The 15,648-nt window shown below is 33.0% G+C and overlaps 1 protein-coding gene across 6 annotated transcripts in view; it reads left to right on the forward strand.

Moving 5' to 3' along the window:
- The window catches only part of EXOC6 (exocyst complex component 6), a 90,955-nt gene that overhangs the window by 23,140 nt on the left and 52,167 nt on the right, over positions 1 to 15,648 (forward strand). For all 6 annotated transcript variants that reach the window (XM_050711836.1, XM_050711839.1, XM_050711838.1 and 3 more), the window contains exons 6-14: positions 4,176 to 4,380; positions 5,553 to 5,708; positions 6,718 to 6,786; positions 10,591 to 10,674; positions 10,768 to 10,814; positions 11,190 to 11,310; positions 13,286 to 13,357; positions 14,036 to 14,133; positions 15,213 to 15,318. In XM_050711836.1, the coding sequence (XP_050567793.1) occupies positions 4,176 to 4,380; positions 5,553 to 5,708; positions 6,718 to 6,786; positions 10,591 to 10,674; positions 10,768 to 10,814; positions 11,190 to 11,310; positions 13,286 to 13,357; positions 14,036 to 14,133; positions 15,213 to 15,318 (958 nt within the window). The remainder of the gene's footprint in view (positions 1 to 4,175; positions 4,381 to 5,552; positions 5,709 to 6,717; positions 6,787 to 10,590; positions 10,675 to 10,767; positions 10,815 to 11,189; positions 11,311 to 13,285; positions 13,358 to 14,035; positions 14,134 to 15,212; positions 15,319 to 15,648) is intronic.

Genomic DNA, 15,648 nt, shown 5'->3' on the forward strand with positions numbered 1-15,648 from the left:
AGTAAGTATTACTAAAAACAACAAGCAAACAAATAAACACCCCCAACATAAAATGAAAATAATTAAATGATTAAATCTGCAAAGGTTGTTGCTGAATCTTCTTCAGTCTATTCTGGGAAGGACTAAAGAAAGACTATGGTCTTTCAGACTGAACTTTTTGCCCTGAAAAACTTGGGTTTATTTTCTGACCTTGCTATACCTTCTTCTGAACTGTGGAAAAGACAGAGTTATTTAGCCTTTTAGGTTACTAAGGCTCACTAAGAGAGTCATGCAACCTTTCTCTGCATAAACATTCCATGCATTCAAATAAATGTTAAGACATGGAGAATACAAATAGGGAAACTTCATAGTTTGTATAACTTGGTTCTCATATCTGTATGAGAAGGGAAGATAGAGCAGATAAAAAGTGATGCCAATTTGATTTTCTGCATTGTTTTAGAATGATGTCGAAATGAAGCACTGGACTTTACCAACTGCATATCAATACTTCCTAGTGGCATCCTGCTTTTGGCAACCCCCTTCCCCACAGCAAAACAAAACAATAACTACAATAACAACAACAAAAGAAACACCCTAAAAATAGGCATTTGTCACTGTGCTGATAGCTGCTTTCTTTCTCACCATCTTCACAATATTATTTGTTTGATAATTTCTATTTTAAAGAATGGACACCTACCACATCATTATGGATAAAAAAGGTATTCCATAGAACTTTTTTTTTTTTCACACAGGAACTCTTCCATATCATTTTCAGAAATACTGAACTTTTGACTCACTATCCAGAAGTTTCAGAATAGTGGTGCTTGATCTTCTCATTTGCTAGTCCTTTGGACAACTGTTAACATTAGTATGCTGGAGAACCTTAAAAATCAGGTGTTGAATTATAAAGACAACTATAAGACAACTAGAAATAAAAAAAAGTTGTTTGTGTAGTGAAAGATGACATATTTTCAATTGCATTTTCAATGTGTGAATTTGACTCTTCTTTTATTATTGAAAAATTCTAATCAACTCCCTTAAATTTATTTTGTTTTGATAGAGAACAAAAAATTTTGAGTGTTTAATCAATGGAAATGTGATAAGAGGGATATATAGTATTTGTCTCTGAAGGAAGCACACAATTCAGATAACGTTTTTTTCTTAGTAAATTCTTTCTGTTTCTTAATAAAATTAAAATGAGAATTTCAAGATTATCTCTTTTTTTTTTTCAATGGGGAGTTTTAGTTACATGACTGTACATTTCTGTACACAAATACTTGCGTGCAAATGTTTTCTACTCAATAAAATACACAGCCTTTGAATTCATCTTGCTCCCATCCTGTGTCAGTTCTTGACTGCTCTATTTTAACTTGGAGATTTTTTAGTAAGTTACAGTAATTCTCATATCTGCCTCCAAATGACACTCCACTGTTAAAAAATCTTCTGGTTTTATTTGTTTGTTTTCTAGTCCCACTTTTTGCTGATTTTAGAAGTTTCAATTTTTATAGTGGAGATGTTATTAAAGGTCTGATCAATCCATTTTACAGTGTTCTGGCAGTAATGACGAGATGGATCAGTTCAGTACAGTCTTATTGAATGACCTCCATTGGTGTTTCAAATTTCTGTCTTCAGTTTCAAAACTTACAAGATTTGTTTTGGAAAACATATTCTTACAAGATTAGCTCAGAAGAATAGATAGGTGACTGCTACATTTATATGACAAAAATAACACTGAAAATGCTTCTTTAACTCATTTATATTTAAATGGGCAATCTTCAGCATTGAGTTAAATCTATGGAATGTTTTTAAAGGAAAATATACAAATACATCATTCCATGAAATGATATGCAAACCTTTTAGTTTAAATCCTGGCCTGCAAGTGACCTTCAAATTAATAAGACTTCAGTGCTTTATCTGAACAGATGCTAAAAAGGCAAGGTCTTGAGCTCCGTATATATATAATTAGTAAGCGACTCTAGAATGGATTTTAAATGGATTATGTTAATTCTGATCTTGGAAACAGCAGTCAAAAACCTTCCAGATGAACTAACAGTGTTCTGATAAGCTGATCTGTATAATTTAAATACAAACCTTTTATACGATTTTGATGCTATTATGGTTTTATTCCCCAGAAATCTCACCATGTGGCCCCTCTTGGTCATTTGCTATTTAAAAAAAAAAAAAAAACCCACACACATAATACCCCCAGACCCATTCTTATCTGCAACATTCCTGTTGCCTTATGTATATTTTATATAAACCAAGCATATAATAAACAAAAGCACCTAATTTACACTTGAAATCTCTTTATTTGCAGTCTCCTGAAAGCAGTTGTGTTCTAGAATAAAAGAGAAGGTTTTTCCCATCCTCTGCCTATGCTGAATTGTTAGCTTAGCTTAGAAATGCATTGATTGAGAAAATTAAAAACAAAAAAGTGTTTATTTCAGAATGAACCATTAAGTTACAACTAAACTATTAACAACTTACTATTGCTTGTCTGCGGAAGGGAAGGCATCAGTTTGAATTTTATTTCAGTTTGAATATGAAGACCTATTCTATCTATAAAGTAATATCCAGAAGAACCACAAGTGAAAAAGTACACATTTCCAGTTTTTCTTGAACATTTTCAATGGACATTGCAGATATTCTGCATTCCCCTTTCAAAATGATTCAGTTATTTTACATTGCTGATTGTGTAGGACTTCAAAAAGAAAAAGGAGCCAAGGTTGTAAAACAAAAAGCTAAAAATGGGCTAAGGATATTGCTTTGCATTTTTGGAAAGGTTTGGAACTAAATAGCAAGTTAACTGAGTTTGATCTCAGTTTTTCTCCTTTTCCCATTCAATACCAAGCTAGAAGGCATTGGTTCACTTTAATCCGTTATAATAGGCCAAAATAAATGCATTTTTATAAAAGCCTCCTGGATTGAGTGGCTGGTAAGAATGCTGTGCAAAGGAAAATTCACATCTACAGATAATTGCTGTCCTATTACATATTAAACTGTATGTACTAAAAGTAATAATCTTGTGCAATATTCATATAAAATGTTTTTTAACCATTTACTGGGAGTTCAGATCCTGTTGTCAGTACAGCATTTTCAATATCATTTATTTTATATGATGGATACAAGTTATTTTCATTTTTCCTGAAATTTTAAGTATTAAAAATATTTTCATTTTTCCTGAAATGCTCCGTAATTTCATTTAAATAACTTTATTATGAAAAAGATTAATGAAAAAGTACTTTATTGTGATATTTTGTGTGTAGACAACCAATTTCAGTATAGCTTGTTTCACTCCTGCCCCTACACTTACCTATCTTCATAATTGAGAAGAAATCTTGAAGAAGACTTGAGAAGAAATATTTCTTGGTGTTTTCCTTTTTTCCCCCTTTCAGGCCATGTCTTCTGTATTTCTGCTACAAATAGTCTGTAGGCTAACAGAACACTGAAGAACACTGCAAATTATACAATCTTTGCTGTTTTTTGTTTGGAAAACCTTCTGACCTTAAAGCTTATTCAAAGCAGTCATTTTGTTGGTGGGGTATACTGTACTTTGTTAGAACAGTAAATTAGAGGCATGACTTACAGCAAAATATGTTAGACTGCTGGAAAAAATGTTGCTCAAGATAAGTTTATGCATGTCTTTTCTAGCTACAGATGGTGGAAGGAGAGTGGGTATGGATGTGTGTGTGTGTTCACATACACCTAAAGAAATCGCATACATGCAGGCATACTTTTCCAAGATTGTTTTCGTTGTTTGGTACATATACTGCAGTGTTGAATGATTGGCAATTTGTGTTTCAAAACCAAAAATTAATTTAAACAACAACAAAAAAATCAATCTAGAAGGAGAGAGAGTTGTTAAAACTTTAATGCCTCTGTTCCACAAGCTTCTACATGTGGTATTAGGAATATATTGATCAGAAGAGCTACATAGAAGTCTACTTAAAATCTTGACGTGACTGAGTTGCTCTGACAGTTAACTGTTTTTGTTTGTTTGTTTGTTTTTTTCCAAATGAAAGCTGTGTATGGATGACCTTTTTTTTTTCACATTACTCATTTTTCTAAGAACACAGTAATTTAATTAGATGCTTATTGATTGCATGTATGATATTGATATGCTATATCTAATAAACAATGTATTTTATTAAAATTTGATAAGAAAGCTATATAATTTGCTTTTAATCTCTTTGTAGGTACTACTCTGCTTTAAAGACAATGGAACAGCTAGAAAATCTGTATCTTCCTAGAGTTAGCCAATACCGTTTTTGCCAGATAATGATGGAAAATCTTCCAAAGCTACGTGAAGAAATAAAAGAAATTTCTATGTCAGATCTCAAGGATTTCTTAGAGAGTATTCGAAAGCATTCTGACAGAATTGGGGAAACTGCAATGAAGCAGGTAAGTCTACCTAACAGGATGACTTGAAAACTGACCTAAAGCTGCAAAACAAAGATGCTAACATCTTGTGTAGTTTCTTCCTCTGGATGTGAAGTTGACAATTCCAGTAGTCTCTGTGAAATGTGGAATGTGAAAACTGTGAAATGCTTTGAGTAGTCAGCTCCTAGGTAGTCTGTAACTCAGCTACTGCACCAAAACAGAGCAGCACATCTGGCCAGCCTGCAAGGATGAATAAGACTAAACGATGCGTTGAGATTACTGCCCAGTTCTTTCTGAAGTGCTACTAATACAGGGTATATTATTGGCATATTACCCTTCAGAGGCATGCTAAGAGGGAAGAGAACTGAGGAGAACTGAGCCAGGATGAGATTTGGACAGATGGAGCCATTGCCTATTCTATCACAAAATACTCTGCCACTTCAAAGCACTGGTGCAGGGCAAGTTCTGGGCAAGCAGTTAATGCTTTTAAAAATTGTTTGGAGAGCAAGTGAAGTTTTAACTTGACTTCCTGCTGAGCAGAGTTCATGTTGGGTTGCCATTTTGTCATCTAAGATTTTTAGAATTTTGTCTTTCAGAAACAAAATTCTTGTAAAATGCAGTGTTGATTAGTATAAATGAAACTTAACTGTGTCTCTCAACAAGGGTTCTTTGGATACTGGATATTGTATTGTCCCGTGCCATACCTGAAGAAAAGAGCATCTCTCCACACTTAAACACAAGATTATACAGTGCTACCTTGGTGCATTTCTTGCAACAATATGGACAACATAGTGCGTTTGACTTCTGCAGCTGACTGTATGCTAGGGCTTAACTGAAAACAGCAAACAAATAGCTGGAAAGTTATGATAACTGTACTTCATTTAAATGTTGATTCTGTGCTTGCAGTTTGATTGGGAAAGTTGGGAAGATGACTTTGTAAATTTTTTTTCTACTACATTCTGGGGATTTGGGAAAAAACGTGCAAAAAATAGCTGTTTTGATGAATTCGGAATTAGAATTTACCACCTGAAACTGATTAAGGACAAAATCAGCAGTATAGGTTGAGAGCACACATCCTGCAGTTACCCTGATTTGTATTCAGTATCACCACCTGTTTTTCATGGCATAGCATGTACTCATCAATGATGGAATTTGCATTACAACCCTCTCAATTGGTACTACTTTTAAAACAGGCACAACAGCAGAAAACCTTTAGTACCACTCTTCAGAAGCAGAATAACGTAAACTATGGTCGGAATATGCATTTAGGTAGAAGCAGAATTTTGGAATCCAAGAACGAAATTACATTGAAGCGAACATTTGAAGAAGATGATGAACATGAAGAAGAGGTGATGTTTTACTAAATCAGTACATCTTATTTAAAGTGGATTTTGTAGTTTTATTGAACAAAACTTGGAGTACGCTGTCTATAGATGGAACAATGTTAGAAGGGACAAGAGAACACTTTCAAGGGACACAGGACGGGATCAGCGTTTTAGGGGGAAAACAAAGTGCAAAATATTAATTGTATGAATGATAGCTTTAGTATCATGTTTGGGGACATTCAATTGAATAGAAATTTTAATTCAGGAATTAAATTGAAAGTTATATTATATACTACCTGTCCACTGCAAATGTTATTGGACCCACTGGAATATTCCCCTGTTGCTAAAGCTAGCATTTTTTTGTTGAGGACTTCAGCTTGTGTTAGAAGCCTTTCAGCTATTGAACACTTAGTATCCATACATTGAATAAAATGGTAAATAGTTAGACCTTTAAATCTAAGGTCTAAATGGTGGAAAACCCTGTGAAAAGAATGTTTTCATAACACAAATAAAATCTAATACTGTAAGACAAAAAGAGAAGGAAGTCAAGCAGTTAATTTACTCTTCTGTGTTAGAACGGTCTCTTTTTGGGTTCTGAATTCCTGGCAAAAAGACTGATGCAGTTGCTCTTCAAGTCATTAATGCGAACTAATTCTACCACTTTGTGTCAAAACAGCAGCTTTTATAGCCATAAAACCTGTCAACACGGTTAATTTTGCTGGACCCAATTTGGTCTGGCTTTTGTCAACCTCAATGTATTTCCATATTGACCTGAAACTTATATTTATCAGTCTGTTAACTTCTCACCCTACTAAATGATTAGTTCTTCCTTAAATATTTCCAAGTATTTAAGAAGCCAAATCAAGCAGTTTTAAAGATGAGGGCACTAAGACTGAATTTGAAAGTTAGGGACATTTCCTTTCCAGTAAGATGTCTTACCAAGTATGTAGTAAGTGGGCAAGTTCTGCTGGTGTTGTGTCACATTTTGCAGATTATATGCTTTTTAAGATTTATAACTTTTTCCTTTCCTCAGGTTTTAACTGCTCAAGATCTTGTAGACTTTTCTCCAGTCTACAGGTGTTTGCACATTTACTCTGTTTTGGTATGTATTAAGGTGACTTTAAAAGATCTTTTACTTTTTTTTTCAAGTTGAACGTTCTTTTTTATTATTATTTTTTGCAAGCACACAAGCATATTTCTTCTAGTAGTTGTAGTTCTGGATGAACCAGATGAAATGTATATACCATGGACACAGGGCATGACTGCATATTTTATTTTATATGCATTAGAAAGGACACACAGCAAGACTTACTAATTATGTAAGTGGTTTTAAGAATATGGTAAAATGTATGTCTGTTTCAATATTGATATCACCATTTTCGCAGTTCCCCCTAGTGTTCTATGTTACCTGAATGACTAGGGGGAGATGATCAATATTGCAAAACATATGAACATTCATTCTAATTCTTGTGTAGATCAGAATAGCAGAGAAAAATAGCAAGCAAAACCTGGAGATTATGACAGACTCTACTCAAGCAGATTAGATTAGATTCAATGGCAGAGACACAATAGCCCCATTTTAGCTTCTGTGGAAGAAGAGTGCACAAGCTAACAAGGATGAAAACTTTTTTGGGGGGAAACTCAGTAGCAAATGATTTATTATTTTCTCACCTTTCCTATGTCTCAGTTACTTTTGAATTCAGATTACATACAGAAAAAAATTCTAAGGGCGTATAGATGAAATACTTTTGAGTATTGCTAATCATACAATTTCAGTTGGACCTGGTTTTGACCATTCAGGCTGGGTTAGATTCTTCCTGTGGAACACTTGCAGCTGTGTAATGTGAAAACTTGTATCTTGAAATAATTTTTAGTGTTATTTCACTGTTAATTTTTCTTAAAGAAGGAATCCAAACAAAAGTATCCGTAATTACATCAGTAATTATTCATCTCAGTGAAAAGGAACAGAAAGACAGGCTGCCAGAACTGTTATAAAAGAGTAGACCCTTTCTTTCTACAGAGGAAATAAGTATGAAGTAACATGAGTAACATAAAGTAGACCAGCTGACAACTTCTGCATATTCTTCCTTTAGTGTAATAAAGGAACAGGAAATAAAATTGATAGATGACATTTAAAAGTAATATATGATTATGGTCTTCACTGTGTCAAGGATCCTGATGTTGGGTCCTTGATCCAAGGATATGCTCTTTGGGTTTGCACAGAAAGAATGTTTGCCAGCTTACAAATTTACTGGAGGCAGAAAACAACTTGGGAGTGCTCTCTGATGTTGAAAGCCCTTAGCCCCTTAGAAAAAAGGCTTGTTGATGTCTTCAGAATAGGGCTTCTGTCTTTCCTGCCAACATCATCTAATTAATAAGCCGTGGTAACATTATCAAGAGATGTGCGTTAACCACTTCTTGGATTCCTTCTCTTTTACCTCCTATTGTAAAAAAGTTTTTTTTGGAGTTTACAAAACTTTATGCTGACAGCAAAGGAGAGGAGTTTATACGAAATTCATTACACTAGTATATCAAAGACTTATCTCACAGCAAACATCACCTTCTTAGTGAATTCTCTCTCTCCTACAAAGCTGTAGAAAATATTCTCTTTTAACATAGAACAAAAGTTTTCTACTCTTTTTTATATCTCAAAATGAATACATACAATCTTGTGATTGCAAGATACGTACAGACCAAAAATGATCTTGTATTTATTGACAACTAAGCTTTCTTTAGACTGCTTAACTTCTATACAGTAGAATGATGAGGTTATTAAAAAAAAATTAAAAAGTGAATCTCTTATATAGAAAAAAATCCATAGTTAAATAAGACTGACTAAAATATTTGCTGGCTGTTCAGATGGGAAGAAACTTTTATTTCATGGCAGCTTATATTGTACTTACTAATTTTGAGTTTGTTGCAACTTCCTGTGATGTGTCTGAGAAGCATAAAGCGAGAGACAGTTTATATGGCCCATTATGACTGTATATTTCTGCGTTTTAAATGTGAGAGACATCCCGCATAATTTCAGTTTTATATTTGTCACTCTCATTATTATGTATTAGTGAAGTTTAGTCTCTTTTTTTTACCCTTTTTTCTCCATTACTCCTTTTGGTGGTGGAAGGAGTCTTATTTTTGATAGGGTAGTCTTTACACTGAGACTGTATATTTAAGCAATATACAATTATATATAACAATGTCATTATGTGAGATGCTGTACATTTAATTTTTACTGAAAACACCCTTTTGTATGCAATATTACCTTTTAACTAAATGCTATGTTAGTATAAAATAAATGTTACTATAGTGTGAATCATTTGATATATGAGCAGTATTCTTACAATTTATAACCTAGCATTAACTGATTTATTATTTCTGTTGATATAAATGCATAAACTTTTGGAAGCTGGGTAAAAGAAATACGTTATTTAGGTATATTTTATCTTGGCTTTCCTTTGCTTATTTAGTGCATGAATCACCAGAATAGTTGCTGTACTCTACTGATTGCTTTAGAGCATATGTTTAAAATAGTTGTTATGCCTGAATTGCTGATCTTGATTGCGTAAGATAGCATAGTGTATAATTATTCATGAGATATTTTACATCTCAGTATTTGGTGTGGATTTGAGAAGAGCACCTAGTCTTTTTCACTTGAGAAGCTTCTGTCAGGACTGAGTAGAGATTTGGCATTGGGAGTAGAATTAAATAATGGCTTTGTGCATCTGAAAACTGTGTTGAATATTTGGGCTGGAAATGACTGTTTAGCATGTCTGATACGTATGTGTTAGTATGAATTACAGCAGACTGTAAACTTCTCCTATAGTAGAAAGTGTCCTGTAAAATATACATCTAATTTACAGTGGGTTTATTTTTAAACAAAGTTTCTTTTTTTACTTTTATATTTTGCTAGGTTTGCATTATTTCTAAATATGACAAAATACTCATTATGAACTTAAAATATTTAAATTAAATTTCCTTTGTTACATCTTATAAAAGAGTTAGGTAAGTAATGCTGTAGCATTACAGTAGCATGCAGTCTCTGTAATATTTTGATTCTAATATTTTTTAGTTTTTGAAGATTTTTTGGAAGTCCAAGTAATGGAATTCTAAATAGCACAGGTGTAATAATAGACTCATGATGTAAAAAACAACCTTAAAAATGCTAAGCTACGTTATTCTGCTTGCATACAAATTACATTGCATTCAGTAGGTAGATAAGTGAATGTAGCACTGATTTCAAATGGACAGATGGTTTCTACTGAATGGTCATCTTAATGAGATGGCTTGGATGTCACTTGAATTCCTCACAATGTAATCATTAGGCACAGAGGGTGTTGTATTTTGAGGACTGTGACAGGAGAAAAATCCACATCCATTCTCAGTATATTTAGCAATTCCAAAGAGAATAAGCAAATACTCAATAACTCTGTTGTGCTCTGTCAAAGCGCTTGCATTCAGATGTATCATATAAACACAGAAACAGCATTGTAACTTAACATTGCAATGCAGTCAGTTTCTTGAATAACCTAAAGAACCATTTTAAGAGGCTTAGAGTTTCAGTTATAGAATAACGGGTAATATGCCTTATCTGTAAGCATTAATATAGTCGGAAGGCTGTAGTTTAAAACATAAATATTGCTTAAAGTGTCTAATACTGTATGATGAAATACAATAGATATAAGCATTTTTTTTCTTTATGGTACATTGTGTAGACTGCGCTTTTTTTTAAGTAATCTGTATATTTCATGCATGCAAAACTTCATTGATGTCAGCTGGAAGTCTCTATGTGGAACAAATGCAAAATATGTGGCTTAGTTTAAGACAGAGAATTCTACCATTATTTTAAAAAAGTGTCTTGTAATACTGAAAAAATGTTCTTGTTTTAACTATTTTTGTCCTCTTTTAGGGTGACGGAGAAATATTTGAAAATTACTACAGAAAGCAAAGAAGGAAACAAGCAAGATTAGTTCTGCAGCCGCAATCAAGCATGGTAACCAATACTTTACTTTTTGCATTGAATTACGTTGTACCTAATAATTAATGGTATTTTTATTCTTAATCTTCTTTTCTTTTTCACTGCAAGCATGAAACGGTAGAAGGCTATAGAAGATACTTCAGCCAAATTGTAGGGTAAGTTTTCTAAATGGAGATTTATTTCAGATTTACTATACTCATTCTTAATTTACCCTTTTTTCTCCCATTGTCCAAAAACTTCTGCAAGATTCAGTTTCTGCACAAATCATGTGGGTGTTGGTAGCTGAATCTGAGCAATGAAAAGCATTCATATCCTACCAGTATGGTGCCCCACAAGGACCCTTCAGCACCCTGGGCTCCAGGGGGCACAAAACAAGCTTTTCACAGTTTGACTTTGTGCTAGGCAAAGCATAACACCAAACCTACCAAAGTGTTACTGCTCCAGTGGGAAAGGGTTTGACTATACTTGTGTGTGAAAGAGTTTGCTCTAATGTTAAAAGACAACTTAATTTAAGTATTGCTTTATTTTAGTTTCTTTGTAGTAGAAGACCACATTTTACACGTAACCCAAGGACTGGTAACTAGAACATACACTGATGAACTCTGGAACATGGCCCTTTCAAAGATCATTGCTGTTCTTAGAACGCATTCAGTAAGTGAAAAGATTTATCAGTATTTCAGTTTAAAACCTTTTACCCAAGAGTTCTGTGTGTATAAAACTGAGATAATAAGAAAGTGAAAAATTACACCTCTCTCATGTTTTCTTTTCCTTGTGATTAAAAATTGCTCAGATATGGGAGGGAGCCTGCCAAGCTTTTGTTTTTTCCCAACAGTATCAGGCTGTGATCCACAGCCATGGGCTATTTGCATAATCCTTCACTGATTTACAACTCACTGGGTCTTCCAAACGTTCTCTTAGTCCAGCAGCTTAGAATATGCAGAGTTAATCTGCTGTTATTATTGCAATCCTTCCTCATTAGTCTCAACTGACCTCTTCATTAGATCAGATTGAATAGTTCAGCACTGAAAGCACCACCAGGAAATAGTTCCTAATTATCATTCCAAATGCTGTGTTTCCAAAATAAACTCCACCAGCAAAACCCTTGGAGCTATCTCTTCAGTGCTATACTATTAATATGTTTATGTTGAAGTAAAGGTATTGGAAAAATCTTCAGGATGTTAGAATGTAATTCTGTATCAGCTGAGTATTTCAGTATATTCATAGGGTACCTCCTAAAGTTACATTTCTATTCCAGCTCAAATGATACTGTGTGCTATTTCTTATTCCTCAGTGAAAATCAGTGGAATACCATTGTTCACTGAGACCGACTGATAGCGAATTGCTTGAGTTTACCAGTAAGGGCTGGTTTGATGTAATATTTGCTATCAGAAAAAGTAGAAAAGTTTTATCTTTATCTTTTTTAATGTTTGCCAGTAGTGGTTTCTTAATAGAATGTTATTTTTAGTACAATTGGACTTTAATTTGAGGAATATTTTACTATCCATATATACTTAGAAAAACTGGGGAAAGATTCAGATTGCAGCTATAGTTTTATCACAGGAACTTTACTGATCAGTGTTATATGAGATGGTCTAATGACTTTTTAATTCATTTCAGAGGATTGGGATAAATTAAGAGATATTCATGTATTTTTTTAAGCTAAATACTTTGCAGGTTAGTTGACTGCATACAGATTTATAGACCTATTTAAGAGTATAGTACTTTAAGAAGTAATGTAATCTCTAATTTAAAGAACTCTTCCATGTAATGTCATTGATGTAGTTGATCATTATTTCTTCTTAAAATGCATAACTCCTATCAAAACCAATTCTATGACAGTCTCTTTCTAACATCATCCTAGTACAGAATAATGTTTAGATAAATATGTATTGTCTTATGAGGTGTTGCAAACCAAACCCTTACTTTATTTAAGTAGACTCAGAGCAAAAATTAAAGAAAGCTGAAACAGTCAAATATAGTCTCTAACCAATTTTACACTACCATGATGCTTTAAATTATATAAATATAACTATTTTTGTACTTTATCCACTATTGAAAATAATGAAGGTAAGGTAAAAATCAAGTTTCAGTCATTTAGTCTACTAAAGAATTTAATGTCTGACCTTTTTTCATCAAATCTGTAATTTGAGTAAATACTGAGAAAGTATTTTTATAGGGTTTTGCCCTTACATCTGGGAAACTAACTGAGGTGGTACAGTGTTAGCACTAGTTAGACCCAGGCTTAGTGTTCAAAAGAAATTCCTGTGGAAATCTCTGATGTTAATTTAGCAAAGCATTTTGATGTATGCTTATATTACATTAAAATAAATGTAATTTGCTGATTTTGAATCTCAGTTCAACACTAATTTTTATTGCATCTCATATTTTAGTTTACTTTTTCTGGGCTTTATACTACTGATATATACTTTCACATAAGAAATTGAGCAAAGGCTTTTATAGAACTACACTAGGTAAAGATAAGTGAGTATAAATTGTTTTTCACCAAGGCAGTCAGTTAGGTAAATGGGTAAGGCTGGAGAATTTAACCTTCTGTGCTAATGTTCTTTGAAAACATATGTCCACTATTTAAAACCATTTTAACAAAACCAGAATTTCTCACTTTCAGTCATATTGCAGTGATCCTGATCTTGTTCTGGAACTAAAGAATCTCATTGTAGTATTTGCTGATACTTTGCAGGTAGGTATTGTATTAGTAATTTAACTGAAATTCATAGAGTCAGATGTTTCCTTTAGATGAGTAAATACAGTGCTTTGGATCTCTCAGTCATATATATGAATCAAGTACAAAATAACACAATATTTTAAATAATTAATTATAATTTTATATTTCTTGCCCTTGTTCCACCTCTTCAGTATTACTAACTTAGTGTATGCGTTCTGGGCTATCCAGCTAGCATTTAGTTATTCATATCTATGCAAAATCATTGTTAGCTTTGTAATTTTTGTACGTTTTTGTCTTTTGACAATGTTTTACTTCTGATCTTAAGCAAGAATTAGCATTCCAGCTACTGTTAACTGTGTAACTAGAAGTCCAGATAAACATCATTAAAAAGTATTCTTGTAGTGTTTAACAGACTGATGAAGAAGATAGATTTTTGCATAAATAGCAACTTAAATGTTACAGAAAAATGGGACAAATTTCTGCTTGAAAACTGAAAGCATGGCATAAAATATTTACTAAAAATTTAATATGTAATCTTCTAATTGTAATGGTGTATTTACAGTAGTATAATTTGTTTTATAGAAGGGATAAGATTGAATAATCAGTCCCATCTCAGAATTTTGAAGTGATGTGATAAGAATGAATGTATTAGTTCTTGAATCATCCATCCTTTTTTTTTTTTTTTTACCTCAGGGCTACGGTTTTCCTGTGAATCGACTCTTTGATCTTTTATTTGAGATAAGAGACCAGTACAATGAAACACTTCTTAAAAAGTGGTCTGGATTGTTCAGGTTAGTATTTCGAAATAATTAATTGTGCTTTTCATATTACATCTATTGTTTTTGTCTTGAAGTTTTCTTGATAGAGTTTTAATCCTGGAAGAATCGATTAAGTCTATATGAACTAATATATGTAGCTAGTCTTTAGGGAGGAACCATTGAGGACTGTTTTTATGGTTAATGGGGAGAAGGAACCCTCCTTATTTTGGACTTTATTGGAGAGTCACCAAAGAGGTCACCTGTTTTTCTTCATTAGGAACCTAATCACCCTAGCTACGCAATCGCTATAGGTCATTAGGTTCCTAATTTAGGTTATCTTAATGTTTAAAGTTAGTTGATATGTGTATCACCCTGACAAGAGTCCTGACACTGCCAGTACATCATCACATTCTTTTAATGCATGTGGGTTTCCACCTCTTCCTTGCAATCGCTTGGTTGACCAAATTGTAAGCCTGGGAATAGAGTAGCCTGGAACTGTACTCAAAAGCCTGTTTGCAGATAGGGTATGATGTCTAAATATGCAGATGTTGTTTACCATAAAAGATGTTATATCATATTGCAGAAAACCTTAAAATGAACTTGACCACTTAAGATTCTCAAGCTCTCTAGACACCTAATATAGTCAATGGACTAGTAGAGAAGTCCAGAGGATACTTCAGTAAAGCTGTGTCCATTTGTGTAAAGTTCTCTGAATCATCCCCGTTGACTCTGTATAGCTGTGGTACTGAAGTGAGATGTTCTGGATATCTCCTTTAGTGTAGGCTACCATAATTAACAAACAAAAACTATGGTTTTCCTTGAAGTTGACTAGTTGATCTAAAGTTCATTTATTGTATAAATTTTTTGAGATACACATAGTGAAATGTTTTCAGCTATTTTGGCTCTGTGATAATACATGGTCTAAAGAGTTAGCATATAAAAGATACTTTCAAATTACTCCAAAAATAGTTTGGATTTCTGATATTAGAATGATCCCAATTCATAACATTTTGTGGTAGTAAAATTTATATCCATTTACGTATTTTAACTGTGGAAAGTACTATAAATAAATTAATCCCATTTTTTTTTCACTTTACCAACAAATTCACCAGGGATATTTTTGAAGCAGACAACTACAGCCCTATTCCTGTAGCAAATGAAGAGGAATACAAAATAGTTATAAGCAAATTTCCTTTTCAAGATCCAGAACTTGATAAGGTAACGAAAATTTTATGTTATTAAAGTTTGCCAAAATCCAATTAGGGACTCATAGGACAGTAATGATATTTATAATTAAAAAATAATTAAAATTTGAAAAGCTAGGTAGATTAAGAGGCTAAATCACCTTCTCTGAATGTAATTATATAGTAATAAATAAATATGAAAATTAAAGCTTAGTCATTTGTTCTGATGCTTGAATGAATAATGAAACCCATTGTTTTGTAAACAAATTAATAATATGGTTTAATTAATACAATCTGTCTTTAATTAGTTAACTTAAATTTTGTTGCAAGACATTGGGTTCTGTAGCCCAACAGTATATTATAT

Source organism: Cygnus atratus, chromosome 7, assembly GCF_013377495.2.
Source record: "Cygnus atratus isolate AKBS03 ecotype Queensland, Australia chromosome 7, CAtr_DNAZoo_HiC_assembly, whole genome shotgun sequence".
NCBI lineage: Eukaryota > Metazoa > Chordata > Aves > Anseriformes > Anatidae > Cygnus > Cygnus atratus.